This window comes from Salmo salar, chromosome ssa13 (assembly GCF_905237065.1).
Source record: "Salmo salar chromosome ssa13, Ssal_v3.1, whole genome shotgun sequence".
Lineage (NCBI taxonomy): Eukaryota > Metazoa > Chordata > Actinopteri > Salmoniformes > Salmonidae > Salmo > Salmo salar.
Window position 1 is genome coordinate 99,562,016 of NC_059454.1, and position 15,643 is coordinate 99,577,658.

At 40.8% G+C, this 15,643-nt stretch overlaps 1 protein-coding gene across 1 annotated transcript; it reads right to left on the reverse strand.

Moving 5' to 3' along the window:
• Positions 1-2,281: 2,281 nt before the first annotated feature.
• Positions 2,282-13,682, reverse strand: LOC106568414 (uncharacterized). Its single transcript, XM_014138736.2, has 5 exons — positions 13,631-13,682; positions 12,844-13,006; positions 6,865-12,594; positions 6,311-6,455; positions 2,282-5,639 (listed from the first exon to the last, which is right to left on the reverse strand). The coding sequence occupies exons 2-3, from the start codon at positions 12,996-12,998 to the stop codon at positions 10,881-10,883; spliced, it is 1,869 nt and encodes a 622-aa protein (XP_013994211.2). The 5' UTR covers positions 12,999-13,006; positions 13,631-13,682; the 3' UTR covers positions 2,282-5,639; positions 6,311-6,455; positions 6,865-10,880.
• Positions 13,683-15,643: the final 1,961 nt, after the last annotated feature.

A 15,643-nucleotide genomic window follows, 5' to 3' on the forward strand; every position in this document is an offset into this window, starting at 1 on the left:
ACTTATCACTTCTTAGCACATCTTACACTCCCATTGGATCATTCTCTCATATGCAGGCTATATGACTAACGGATGTTTTTGCTGTTAGTGACGTCATCAACATGATCACCCTTTTCATCGTTGTTGTCATTATCATAATCCTCTTCTTCATCAGCATCATTATCATGTGTCGTCCCTTAGCCCATACTGTAGGTTTTACTATTTGGTGTCCTCAAACTATCCCAAAGACAAGTCTGAAGTTAATCTTAAAGCCTACTTCCCAATTCCCTCAAAACTTCAACAACAAAAATCTAAGCAATATACAATAGAGCACTGTACGTCAAATTGAGATTTCGATTTGTCTCCCATTATGTCGCATGCCTTCAAGCGTCTGCGACACAGGATATGGACTTCACAGGATGATTTCCCAGTTTTTCTCCCTTGAACTTTCGCTCCAGCCTCTTTCATGGCTTTATGCAGCCATCAGCAGTCTCTTCTTTTTGATGCCCTGCTCTGCTCTGCTCGCTGTTCTGTGCATTTTACTGTGTGCATATGAAATCAAATGTGACGTCTCTTCAAGTGAGCCTCCATAATCCCTAAGTGCATTATGGGAACACTGCAGTGAGACATGCAAAGTGACAGTGGTGGCTCTGAATATTGTACGCTTTATCTAGTTCCCCTCGGTGGCCTTCTTTCTCCTTCACACTTCCAGATGTACTTAACCTATTTCCACCCCACAATCCTCCTGCATATGAATTCCATTACAGTTAGTTTAATGTTCAAGAGCACATCTTTTTAATTTTCAAAGTCATATTGCTGCCGATTTTATATTACCTGGTCTTATTTAAAAAGTTTTGGTAAGAAATGAAAAAGTGGAAATGGTGCGGAACAGAATGATGCAGATTTACCCATGAGGTATTACATATTACTTTAAGTTTCAGAAGCTGACTGTATAAATATTGTATTGCCTACTTGCCAGCATCCAGTTTAGAGCAAAGTGTAACCCAAATAAAACTATGCAAATAAAATGAAGCCACAAGTCCTATTTCGCCTGAGACTGACACAATTGCAACACTGAGCACAAGTGCATTTTATAATTTAGGAGTGACATTTCATTTATTTGTTTGTAGACCTCAATCTGATTTTTCATAAACTCCATTTTCCCCTAATGGGCTTAGCTCATCCCATGCTTCAAACTTTTGATTATTTTCAATTTGCAAAAGCCATATTGTGTTCAGAGGCAAATTCCATAAAAAAACATTGACATTTGTAAAATAAAATGTTTCACTTTGTTGTTGAACTCCAACCCATCAAGGTGAGGTTAAGAACCATGGCCCAGAGTCTCCAAGGCACTAAAGTTTCTCTGTATTGATGGTTTGGTTTAGTTTGATCAAACTTTGTGTAAAATTTGGGTAATCTTGACATGTTTGACATTGCCCTCCTGTGGATGCTAAGGACTGGCTATTCAGTATTCCATTTATTTTACACCTAGGGTGTCTCTGGGATCTATTTATGCATAGCAGTGGTGGAAAAAGTACCCAATTGTCATACTTGAGTAAAATGTATAGAAAATGACTCAAGTAATGTAGTGAAGTAAAAGTAAAAGTTGTCAAAAATAGAAATAGTAAAGTACAGATACCCCAAAAAACGACTTAAGTAGTACTTAAGTATTTTTACTTAGTGTAAGTACTTTATACCACTGTGCAGATGATTGGTTTTGTCATTATGCCCCGCTTTCCCATGGAACTACATATGACACATGTTCAATGTTTTCTCATGTTACATGAAGATGTGTTGCATAATAATAGCCTGGAACAGAAAAATGTCAAAAGGTGAACACCAAAGGTTTGCCCAAATGCCAGATGAGCTGGTCCATCTTTAGCCCAGTGGTCCTGTCTAAATGGTTGTTTTTGGACAGAATGTTGATTATTTTGTTTTTTGTGTTAGAAATGCCTGTCCTGAATTCAGATCTGTCACGTGTGCTCCCTCTCCGGCCTCTAGGTAACCAGGCTGCTCGTTATGGCGCCAGACTTACCTGGAATCCATCACCGCCTTGATTACCTGCCCTATATGTGTCACTCCCTTTGGTTCCTTCCCCAGGTGTCATTGTTTCTGTTCCAGTGTCATGTCTGTACGTTGTGCATGTTTCTTGTTTTGTATTAAGTTATTAATTTAAACACTCACTCCCTGAACTTGCTTCCCGACTCTCACCGCACATCGTTATAAGATCCCAGTTCAGTCCTGGTGAATGCTCTGGCAATTTGAGAGAAACCTTCAACATTGACGATACTTTAGCAATTAATATGATAATTAAATATATTTATTAATCCAAGATGGATAAAGTGTTCGTCAATCAAGCATTAATTTAGTCACAAAGACAACCAGCAACAATAGAAGTAGCAACAACAGCCGATAGAAAACAACAACATTTCAATCAATAGAATAGATTAGATTAGGTTGAGATTAGGTTAGGTTTAAAGTTTCCAACAGCTATGCAAACCACGCATTATACACTTCATTCACCCCAACCTCCTCTCTGCAGCAGAGAATTCTGCTCGTCACACTCCAATGTGTCCAGTAATAAGACATTTAACAAGTATGTATATTGACATTAAGTATAAATAGTATAGGATCAAATACACATCTGATCATTTGACGTACATGTTATAATGTTCTACTGTATGTCTGTTTTCTTCTTCGTATTAGGATCCAGTGTCTGACTTGAGGTACTGCCAGGAGTTGCTCCATTCTGCCTGGGGCAGTTCAACCGCGTGGAGTTGCATGTGGTGTTTGGGGCCGTTGTGTATGAGAGGCTCTGTGCCCTGGTTAAGCTGATGTGGGTGATTTGGGTTTGAGAGTCTCCATGATTGTTTCCACCGGTCTAGTGATACTGAGTTGTTGGATTCTGGGGCGACAGATAACCTCCAAGACTCTGCCCAGTCCTCCAACTGCTGCTGGTGCTGCTGCTGTGTCTTCCAACATTCAGACCATTCATTCTGAGGCATGTTGTCTTCAGCATGTTGTCTTCAGCACGTCCTCACCCTTCTGGTGAGGACGTAATGTTTTCATCAAGCTGGGAGATCAACAGATCATTGGACAGCTTGTGTTTTAGTGATACTGGGAGATACTGCCGATTCTGGGAGTCTATAGAGGCCCTGTATGAGTGATGTTCATGACAAAAACTCCAGGACTCACGCCAATCCTTCAGATATGGATTGTTGTTTTGGACATTGTTACCTGCGACCTTCCAAGATTCTATCCAACCTGGCAAGAAGCCATCGGGCTGTACTCTTTCTGTAATCATCTTGTTCTCAGCATGCTGCTTGTGTAAACGCTTGAGTGTCTTCCAAGCATCCTCCCACTCCAGAAGGTTTACTTTGTTATCCAAAGGCTTAGCATTCAGTAGTTTGTTGCTTTGTTCCCGGCTGAACGCTGGCCATCCCTGCTGCCAGGATGTTGTTTGTGTGTGCAGTAAGCGACTGAATAGCAGTGGTCGACACTTGAAGGGCTTTGCCCATTCATTGAAAGGTAGATTTCTGTCCTGCTTAAACGCCCTCCACCATTTTTTCTCAGATGGGACTTCCTTCTGTGGGGGCTTCAGGATTTTCCAGGAATCACCCCAGCTTGCCTGGTTAAGATTGTATTTGTAAGGCTGAGGAGGTGATGGTGTGCTGGCTTTCAGCATCTCCTCCTCTGGTTTTGGGGCTAGGGGCTGTGCCGTCTTGGGTGAGGTGGGGCTCTCGTCCTCTGGCTTGAACCTCCATGATTCTGCCCAATCATTCAAAGGAATCTCTATTAGATGTGACACATTTTTTGAGGAATCAGAATGGCTATCTTTTTCCTCCTCCTCCTCCTGTGTCTCAGTGTATTGGGTAGGCTTGATGGTCTTCCAGCATTCAGACCATTCATTCTGGACCATACAGTCAACACTCAAGAAACATTCAGTCTTATGCCTTGAGAAAAATACAACATCCTTTTGGGGTTTTAAGTCATTTTTATTTAGATTCATCCAAGATATCTTCCAGGAATCAGTCCATTCTGTTGAAGGATGTTCTTGTTCGTCTTTACCTGCTACAGCTTGCGCAGTTGACACTTTCCAAGACTCATGCCAGTTTGAGAAAGGTGTGTTAAGCTTGTAGAACTGAAGATGCAGTGGCACATGGGACATATCCAACTCTGATTCAGTTTCTTCTGAATCTGATTGGGACTGAGGATAAGGTTTCACAGATTTCCAGGACTCTATCCACTCATATGAAGATGGGATCTCCTCATCAAGCTGGGAGCTCAACAGCTCATTAGTCAGCAAGCATTTTGACATCATCATGGCATGATGGCAGTACTGGGAGTTCATAAAGGACTTGCAAAAGTGGTGTTCTTGGCATAAACTCCAGGACTCATGCCAATCCTTCCAATATGGATTGCTGTTTTGTTTCCAAGATTCTTTCCAACCTGGCAAGAAAGTATGTTGGGGAGGCATGGGGGTCTTCCAGGATTTAGACCATTCACTCTGAGGCATGCTGTCGACACCCCGCAACCTTTGGGTCTTGTACTTATTTGAGAAAAACACAACATCTCTTTGGGCTTTTGTGTTATTTTGATTTTGATTCTGACTATATATTTTCCAGGAACCTTTCCATCCATCTTCAATTGCTTCGTTATTTGCAGTTGACACTTTCCAAGACTCGTGCCAGTTTGAGAAAGGTGTGTTAAGCTTGTGGAACTGGAGATGCAGTGGCACATGGGACATTTCTACCTCTAATTCAGTCCCTTTGGGCTCTGACTGGGACTCTTGGGACTGGGACTGGGGCTGAGATTTCACAGATTTCCAGGACTCTATCCAATCTGATGAAGATGGGATCTCCTCATCAAGCTGGGAGATCAACAACTCATCGGAGAACACATGTTTTGACATCAACTGGGAGTCTATGGGGGCCTTGCACCAGTGGTGTTCTTGGCACAAACTCCAGGACTCGTGCCAATCCCTAAGATATCGGCCACTGTTTTGGACATTTTCACCTGCGACCTTCCAAGATTCTGTCCAGCCTGGGAAGAAGGCTTTGGGCTGTACTGTTTCTGTAATCATCTTGTTCTCAATGTATTGCTTGGATAAAGATCTGGATGTCTTCCAAGCGTCCTCCCACCCTGGAAGGTATACTTCGACATCCAAAGTCTTAGCTTTCAATAGTTTGTTGCTTTGTTCCCGGCTGAACACTGGCCATCCTCGCTGCCACCACTCTGTTTGCTGGTGAAGGATGAAACTGAATAACAGTGGTCGACACTTGAAGGGCCTTGCCCATTCGCTGAGAGGTAGGTATCTATCTGGCTTAAAATCCCTCCACCATTTTTCCTCAGGTTGGACTTCCTGCTCTGGGGGCTTCAGGCTTTTCCATGACTCATCCCAGCCCCCGGCTGGTTTGAGAACTTGGGGCTTTGCCCTCTTGGGTGGTTTCTTTTTGGGTGGTGGTGGTGGGGATGGAGCAGGTTTGGGAATCTTTGGTGGTGGTACCACCTTAAACATGGCTCCTTTGATGTCAGCATCAATGTCTGGGATCACCGCAACCTTTCTGAAGTCAGATATGTCGCTGCCCTTTCCTTTCTTCTCCGCTGCCGTAGGGGTTCCATTTTTGTTCGCCAAGCAAGACTGCCACTTTTTGTAAAGCCTGTGGAAGACAGCACCACAGCAGGGTACATTTTTTTATAATAACACAATAATATTAAACTGCCCTTATACTGTAGGTTGTTATTCAATAGTCACTTTTTAAAAACAATTAAATCGTTTTTTTAATCAAAGCCAGCATGAAATTTTATAATGCATTGCGGTGTATTACATATTATAAACTGGTTGGTTCGAGCCCTGAATGCTGATTGGCTGACAGCCGTGGTATATCAGACCGTATATCACGGGTATGACAAAACATTTATACTGCTCTAATTACGTTGATAACCAGTGTATAATAGCAATAAGGCACCTCAGAGGTTTGCGGTAAATGGGCTGTTAAGACGCCTTGCATCTTGCTTAATAGCCCTTAGACGTGGTATATTGGCCATATACCACACCCCCTCAGGCCTTATTGCTTAATTGCACACACATTATCAAGGTGTTATGGCTGACAAAGCTGATCCTATAGGTCCCTGGGCATTCAAAGATTGACATGCTTTAAGAAATAGAGTGGATAATGATATGATGCCATGATGCCACACTGTCTTAAAAAATATGTATTTGAATCCAAACCATGAATATAGTTGATGTACTTTGAAGTGATAGTTCACTTTTTGGAAGAAAATTAATTTTGAGAAAGGTTAATGTGAGTCATTGTATGTTCAGTCTTACCCATTCAAGGCACTCTTTCCTTGTCTCTCCTTTTCCAGTTGTCCCTTCTGACTGAACTGCTTAGCTCTGTTCTCCCATTGGTTCATGAGCTGGAAGCTGTCGTACACTGTCCCTTTATCCCTGTCTGACGACATCATGCCACCTCCTGACAGGAAAACACATAGCGTGTATAACACCATTTTAGTGTAGCCCAGAGACAATGGTATGAATGAATGAGATAAATATTAAGGCTCGTATAAGTTCAAGAGTATAAGAGTTCAGGTTCAAGAGTTTTTATTTCCCACAAAATAAAGGCATGTCACCCGGTGCAAACACAATAATACAGAAATAAAAATTACCATTTTAAAGCTCCAAATTCATCAAATACGTTTATACAGTCAAAGTGCAGTGTAAGTGCCCATAAAAGATGCAGCTATTTTTGGGAGAGCAACAGCTGTTCCATGGACACCATAAACAGCCACTAAGGCTAATACAAGCTAGCTAGTTGGAATAACAGAAAATAACTGGTTTTGAATTTCACTAACTATCCGTAACAAAGATTAGCTAGCTCTTACTTCTTGGCCAGGGCTCCCGTGAAAAAAATAGATTCCTTTCCCAATGTCACTGGTCTGGATAAAGAACGATAAATATATAGAATCTTCCTCCCTTGCTCCTTTACTGTGTGTACAGCGCACTGTTTCTTGTCTGTGTGACTTGCCAAACTGACTCACCCCCTGTGCTATAATTGGCTGAGAAACTGAAGAAGCTTCAATCGTGGGATGAATCCAATCCCAGGTTGTGGTTTATACTGTAGATTCATTACAAAGACAAACAGTTCCACTGAAATATGAGAAAAGTTAAATATCATATGGCCATGCCATGAGTTCTATGTAACCTATGATTCTGAAGAAAAAGGATATTTCAAAATTCAGGAGAATTGAAATTGAATGTATTTGTTTAAATAACCTCAATCTGACTTTTCCTCACCTCCATTATTTTATTTTCCCTAATATGCTTAGCTCTTCCCATGCTACAAACCGGTATTGTATTTCAATTTGCAAAAGCATTGAGTTCAGGGGCCTTAAATAACTATGATACTGATATTTGTAGAGTAAACTCATTCATTCTGTAATCCACTATATGTTATAAATTGTAAAATCAATGTCTCTTGTCACTTGGATAAAAATGGTTTATATGTCTCTGTGTCAGGTCTGGATGGCTCTGTGCTCTATTTAAACCACGGTGACTCTGATCTATTTTTACAGGATTGGATGGTTTTGTCATGCCATCACTATGACAAGTGCTCACTACTTATCCTGGGTTCCCTAAAACACTCCAACTTTGAGTCCATGTGGTGTGCCATTCATGGGACAAGTGGCCCAGTAGACATTCTTGGAATTCATATCCCAGTGAACATGAACAACCTCGACAGAACTTCGAGGCCAAATTTGCCATATTTTTCAAACAAGGAAAAGCATACATTTTTCAATTTACATTAATACATGCATAAGTTGTCTTGTCTAAAGTCTCTTCCATATGTTTTTTTCCAAACGTTATTGTCACGTCCTGACCATAGAAAGCTTTTATTTTCTATGGTAGAGTAGGTCAGGGCGTGACTGGGGGGTTAATCTAGTTTATATTTTCTATGTGGGGTTCTAGTTTAGTTTTTCTGTTTGGGTGATTTGTATGATTCCAATTAGAGGCAGCTGGTAATTGTTGTCTCTAATTGGGGATCATACTTAAGTAGCATGTTTTCCACCTGTGGGTTATGGGATATTGTGTTTGTGTAGTTTCATTGTCGTCACGTTTCGTTTATTATGTTGCATAGTTTCACTTTATATTAAAGATGTGGAACGCTACTCACACTGCGCCTTGGTCCGTCTATACACACACGTGACAGTTATGAACAAAAGAATATTCAAATTACATGGAACAAATGAGAATTCCAAATAGAATGTATGATTATGTAACATGGGGGATTTAAATTATACATATAGCTGCTCCTGCTGACGACACCATTTAATACTTGATTTTTTTTTTTTAAATAAAAAGGTAGCATAGAGGGAAGGTCCTCAAGCAAAAAAAATGTAAGAATGGAGCAGTGAAAAAATAAAACACTTGACAGTACTGAAATCATGGAAAGCGCACTACACAGTAGCACAAAATGATTTTTAATTGAATTAACTAATATTTAAAGTGCAACTGAGCACAAGAACCCACTTCTCTGGTTGAAAATGACCTGTGCCATCGATTTCAGTCAAACATTTATTCCAGTACCAAAATCTGTAAGTAGGATAATTGGTCATAATGTCAATATATTCCAAAACAGTTTTGTAAGATTTGTGTAACTGAGGATGTCAAAACTTAACATGAGTTGGGTTGTGATTTAAATCCTGCCCCCATTGGCTCACTGCATGGCAGTCTAATCACGACTGGCAGTAATCAAATCCTCCGGATAACAGCTGCCCAGTTCACGCTATCCAATCACTCACCAGAATAAACTTACAACCCACCCATTTATTTACAGGCAGCCAAACTAACCATTAGCACACAACACCTTGGACTTGTTTAGACAATATATACCGTTTAAGATATTGTCACAAATGTTATTTTGAAAGAATATTCATGTTTTTTTGGGGGGGGGGTTTTAAACGGCATGGGCTTTCAAACATCCTCACATTCGTGAGCTAACGTTAGCATCACAAACAATTTTCATTAAAGAGAGCTACATCTAGAATGCAGGAAATGCAGTATGCTTGAGGCTTCCCTGACCGATCATGTTGGCATGCTGCATCTCACGGTTCATAAGCCAGTCGGTATGGTGGCCTGTTTGGGGCGGTGACTTAAGAGGGACAAACAAAACACACCCACATTGAACTACAACTCCAAGACATAAATCTAAATGTTCTTAATGAGTAACGAAAAATCCCAAGCGGAATCGGCAAGTTAGCGCCTCTTTAATGTTATTACAAGCAATATTTCAAGGTTACAGTTGTGTGTCTAATACAACAAGGCATTCATGTAAGACTTCAGTGTTTAAATGCAATATTCAATTAAGGCTAGTAAAAGTATCTTAAAGCACAGCAACTATAGACAGGTTGGTTGTTGAGCAACCAGCACATGCAGAGCTATGGGGCAAAACAAACAGTTGGCTTAGATTGAATAAATATAATTGATTTGTCAAATGTTTATTGAAAACATACATTTACACAATGAGCACTTGTCTCAAATACATTGCTACTGTTGGTTTGCTAGCTAGCAAATTTGCCATATTAGCATTGACATGAAACCAGTCAAAACACCTCAACAAGACACATAAAGAACATGAAACTAGTCACTTACGATTCCCCACAGGCAGTTTGTCATTGTTGGAAGCTATCTGGCCATCCAGAATCACAACTCACCATTGAAATGTGTGAATCGTTTATGACGTTATCAGCTAACCCATCTATAGTGCACACACAGCAAACTGTATTAAGTGTAACAAAAAATGCATTCATCTCTCTCAAAAATGTCTGAAAGACTTTAAAGTGCTACATGCATGGTATAGCCAAGCCCACAAACACACAAAAAAACAAGAATTACCTTTGCTGACTGTCTCCAAGTCCCCACAGACACTGAGCCGACAAGATGTACTCAGAATGTCACAATAAACACAGAGACTAGATATAATTATTTTCAACTGTGATTGGGAGTTCAGTCCATAGGCTAGAGCTAGTCTAAGGACTTGGAGGTAGCAGCGGCTCTTTTTTCCTCTTCCTGGTTGGCAGGAAATGCAGCCATTTTAAGATAACAGGAGGAGACGCATGCTCCGCAGTCACACCTGCAATCAATTAAGACAAAACACAAAGAATCAGTTTGAACAGACCAATAGGAGGCATGTAACATGACTATGTTAATTAACTCAACAATATCAGCTACACCCTGTCACATCCTTGCCCACGTAAAAATAAAATGTGTCCCACATTCGCTAATATCAAACACTACATATCTGAAAAGGAAGCTTCTTCGGGTTTCTTGAAGTCAACTAGTGCAGCTCTGTCAGTTTGGGTCCTGATGGAATTAGGAAATGCCTACAGTCAGAGACGGAGGAGGAAGCGAAACATCTCACTCCTTAATTCTTTCTGGTTCATATACAGTACAGTCAATTAACTAATTATACCAGACCCGAGAGCCACTCCTTAAGTAGACCGGAACTGTGACCATTTTTTTCAATGGTAAACGTCGTAAGATATCTTCATTTATCCACCATCTTTTCTAAAGTTTATCTGCTGACAAAAATATTACCCAAGGGCCCTCAGCCCACAATCCCCCACAGCCTAATCCCATCTGCATACATACACTTTACAAAATCCTTGCCATAACATCTCACTTTCTACCAGCCTTCTTTTCCTTCCCTTTCCTTTCCTTACATGTCCCATCACATACTGTTAACAGTTTTCTTCGAGTTTGGTCTTTTAAAAGTTACTTTAAGTTAATTAGGTTATAATGATAGTAATGCATGGTTGTCATTGTTTTTGTCTTAACCTAAATGTGTTGTTTATTTGTTTGTAATGTTTGCTTGCTTCATGGCTGTCATGGTAATTAAGTCCTATTGTCCCCAGTCCGTATTGTGTCCAAGAAAACAAAGAAACAAAAACAAAAAACAAAACAAAAAAAGCCCTCCGCCCCTTTTCCTTAGATGGGAAAAAAGTTGTTTTGACATCTGGGAGTCCATAGAAACCTTCCACCAGCGATGCTCTTGGCAGAAACTCCACGAGTCACGCCAATCCTTCAAGCTTGGAGGATTATTTTGAACATTGTCACCAGAGAGCCTCCTTGCCTCTCTCCAACCTGTCAAGGCTTTGGGCTTTACTGTCTCTGTAACCGTCAAGTCCTCAATGTGCTGCTTGGCTAAAGGCTTGGGCGTCTTCCAAGCATCCCCCCATTCTGTAAGATTTACATTGTCATCCAAAGGCTTAGCATTCAGTCGTTTATCATTTTGTTCCTCTGTGAACTCTGGCCATTCCTGCTCCCAAGCCTCCAGAGATACTTGTTCTTTAATGTTCAACAACAGTGGTTGAGTCTTCCAGGCTTCTGACCAATTATCGACATCAAGTATGTCCGATGAAGCCTGAGTTATTTGGGGGGCATCAAACTGCGATTTCTTGGGTGGTTCACGTTTCTTTGTGGGTGGTATGGGTGGAGGTACCACCTTGGCCTGGCCTCCAAACCTGGCCTCCAAACCTGGCCTCCAAACCTGGTCTCCAAACCTGGACTCCAAATGTGCTGCTTCAATGTCAGCATCATTGTCAAGGCTCATCACGATTTTTCTGGAGTCAGACATGTCATCGCCCGTCCCTGTCTTCACAGTTTCTGCAATCATCTGATTCTCTGTGTGCTGCTTGAGTGAAGGCTTGGACGTCCTACAAACTTTCTTCCACCATGGAAGATTTACTGTGTCATCCTGAGGAGGTGACGGTTTTCTAGCAAGCAGCTTCTTCTCCTTGGGTTGTGGGGCTGGGGGCTTTGCGCTCTTGGGTACGGTGGGCTTATTTTCCTCAGAGCTCTCCTTCCTCAGCTGAAGGAGTGGTTCATGTTTCTTCTCATGAGTTGGTGGCTCAGATTTATGTATATTTGGTGGAGGTGCCACTTTAGACCTGAAGTTAGACATGTCGCTGTTCTTTCCTTTCTTCTCCACTGCCGTAGATGTTCTATTTCTGCTGATTGCCAAGCGATTCTGCCACTCTCTGAAAGCCTTTACTTTTTCTGTAATGCCCCTGTTTTCTGTGTGCTGCTTGGGTAAAGGCCTGGACATCTTCCAAGAATCCTTCCACTCTTTAAGGTTAACTTTGTCATCCAAAGGTTTAACTTTCAGTAGTTTGTTGCTTTTTTCCCGGCTGAACGTTGGCCATCCCCGCTGCCACGACAATGTTTGGTCGTAAAGGATTCTACTGAACTGCAGTGGTCGACACTTAAAGGGCTTTGACCATTCACTTGGACCATTCGGTAGTTCTCTATCCCTAATACCCCTCCACCATTTTCCCTCAGATCGTCTTTGTAAGTCTTTGTAAGAGAGAATGACTTTGGGCAGAGGAGGAGGTGATGGTTTAGGTGGGGTGGGCTTCTTCTCCACTGGCTTGGGGATCTCTATCTTCACCCGTCGTGGTGATTTCTTGGGAGTGGGTGGGGGTGGGGGCGGGGGCGGGGCTGCGTCTAGTGGAGGATCAAGCCTAAACCGTTTCAGTAGAGGACAATACACCATCTTTCTGCCCTTTCCTTTCTTCTCCAATGCCATCAGTCGAATGTGCCGCTCTTTAATAAGCCTACGGATGAACACACAGAACCATAGCGAATTAGAAAAAAACAACACCATAACATTATTGAGGAGATGATCAAGAATCGTGTTGAGGATGGGGAGAAAATTAGAGGCAGACCATGAAACAGACCAGACCTCAACAACCCCCATGTCTGTCTGTCTGTCTGAAAGTCTGTCTGAAAGTCTGTCTGAAAGTCTGTCTGAAAGTCTTTCTGAAAGTCTGTGTTCATGTATTAGATTTGTTTTGTGATTTTACCGATTCAGGTCTCTATTTTCCTGCCCCTCCTTCTCCTGTCGTCCCTTCTCACTGATCTTCTGAGGTCTGTTCTCCCAAGGGTCTCGAAGCTGGCAGGGGTCGAACGCGATCCCTTTACCAAACACAGCCCTTTTATCCCTGTCTGACGACATCATGCCACCTCCTGACAGAAAAAAACACATAGCATGTATGACAGCATGTTAGTATTGTCCAGACACTGGCATTCATTTATTGCAGATCTGGGATGAGTGTAGTTTTAAAGGCCCAATGCAGCCATTTTATATCAATATCAAATCATTTCTGGGTAAAAACTGTGATTGTTTTCAATCAAAATGGTCAAAAAACTAAATTGCTTCTTAGCAAAGAGCAATGCCTAACTATTATTTGGCAATAGTTTTAAATTTATCATCAAATATTTTTGACTCGTTTACAGAAGCTGTATTTTCAAATAAACTATGATGTACAATCATTTCTGGCACAGGCCTGATTTATTGATATGCATGCAAGCCACTCTCCGGAATAAGTGTCCATATCTACAGCAGCTATTTTTGGTAGAGCAACAACAGCTGTTCCTTGAACACCCTAAATAGCCACTGAGGCTAACACTATCTAGCTAGCTAGTACAGAAAAACAGGCCTTATCTACTTTACAGACTTTACAATCCATTACACAGACTATCTAGCCTTTACTTCTTAGCTAGGGCTCCCATAAAACAGAGATTTATATCTCAATGGGACAATTGTTCATAACTAAATGATAAATAAATAAATAAATACAATGTCCCTACCTTGCTCCTTCACTGTGAGTGGGAACGGTGTTTGTGCTTGTCTTAGACCCGCCCCCAATGCTTCGATTGGCTAAAAAAACTCACTGGCATTTGGGCTGAATCAAATTATGGATTACGCCTTTAAGATTTAAATCAAGCATTTCCACATTATTTTCAAATATCCATAACACATCATAAATTCCATGCAGTTTATAACACTGAGTTTAAGGGTAATCTGAGTCCTCACCCATATTTTCCTCTAAAGGTTTATGGTCTTCCCACACTACTTACTTACAAAAGTGTTATTGAGTTCAGAAATTTCAGAGAGAGTTCAAATTAAACAACCTCATTGTCAATTGTAGAGTAAAATGTATATTTTTCTCGTGGAACTTTAATACTATAGTCCACTATTGCATTTAACCTGTGTTAACTTTATATCAGAGATAATACATGATAGTGTTCAGTCTTTCATTGTTTTTACATCTTGACATTGTTTTTTGCATGTACATTTCAATAAAATGATTGTTATATTTACATTTTACAATTGATCTCTTATTCAATTATTTGCCAGCTTGCGGTGTGGCTGTGATCTCTTAACTCTGGGCTAGGTGGGACGTTTGTGTCCCACCCTAGTCAACAGCCAGTGGAATCGCGTGCGTGGCGTGAAATACAAATACCTCAAAAATGCTATAACTTCAATTTCTCAAACATATGACTATTTTACACCATTTTAAAGACAAGACTCTCCTTAATCTAACCACATTGTCCGATTTCAAAAAGGCTTTGCAGCGAAAGCAAAACATTAGATTATGTCAGGAGAGTACCCTGCCAAAAATAATCACACAAAGCAAGCATACATGTCACAAAAAACAAAAACACAGCTAAATGCAGCACTAACCTTTGATGATCTTCATCAGATGACACTCCTAGGACATTATGTTATACAATACATGCATGTTTTGTTCAATCAAGTTCATATTTATATCAAAAAACAGCTTTTTACATTAGCATGTGATGTTCAGAACTAGCATACCCACCGCAAACTTCCGGTGAATTTACTAAATTACTCACGATAAACGTTCACAAAATACATAACAATTATTTTAAGAATTATAGATACAGAACTCCTTTATGTAAACGCTATGTCAGATTTTAAAATAGCATTTCGGCAAAATCACATTTTGCAATATTCTGAGTACATAGCTCGGCCATCACAGGCTAGCTAATTTGACACCCACCAAGTTTGGGGCTCACTAAACTCAGAATTACTATTAGAAAAATTTGATTACCTTTGCTGTTCTTTGTCAGAATGCACTCCCAGGACTTCTACTTCACTTCTACTTGGTTCCAAATAATCCATAGTTATATCCAAATACCTCCGTTTTGTTCGTGCGTTCAGGTCACTATCCGAAGGGTAACGCGCGAGCACATTTCGTGAAAAAAAAATCAAAATATTCCATTACCGTACTTAGAAGCATGTCAAACGCTGTTTAAAATCAATTTTTATGCTATTTTTCTCGTAAAATAGCGATAATATTCCAACCGGGCAACGTTGTATTCATTCAAAGAGAGAAAGAAAAAAAAAATGGAGAAGTCTCATGAACGCACATCTCAGTCTCACTGTCCCCAGGCTGACCACTTACAAACTCTGCTGCTGTACTTTGCCCAAAGACAGCAGACACCCCATTCCACTTTCTGGCGGCTTTAGAGAGCCAATGGAAGCCTTGGAAAGTGTCACGTTACAGCACATATGCTGTATTTTCGATAGAGACACAACAGAAGGACAACAAATTGTCAGACAGGGCACTTCCTGTATGGAATCTTCTCAGGTTTTGGCCTGCCATATGAGTTCTGTTATACTCACAGACACCATTCAAACAGTTTTAGAAACTTTAGAGTGTTTTCTATCCAAATCTACTAATTATATGCATATTCTCATTTCTGGGCAAGAGTAGTAACCAGTTTAAATCGGGTACGTTTTTTATCCGGCCGTGAAAATACTGCCCCCTAGCCCAGACTTAAAGTGGAACTGAC

Coding starts and splice junctions, on each gene's coding strand:
- LOC106568414 (XM_014138736.2), bottom strand. CDS start 12,998: ATGATGTCGTCAGACAGGGATAAAAGGGCTGTGTTTGGTAAAGGGATC. Junction 12,595..12,843: donor GAAAATAGAGACCTGAATCG/GTAAAATCACAA, acceptor GTTCATCCGTAG/GCTTATTAAAGAGCGGCACA.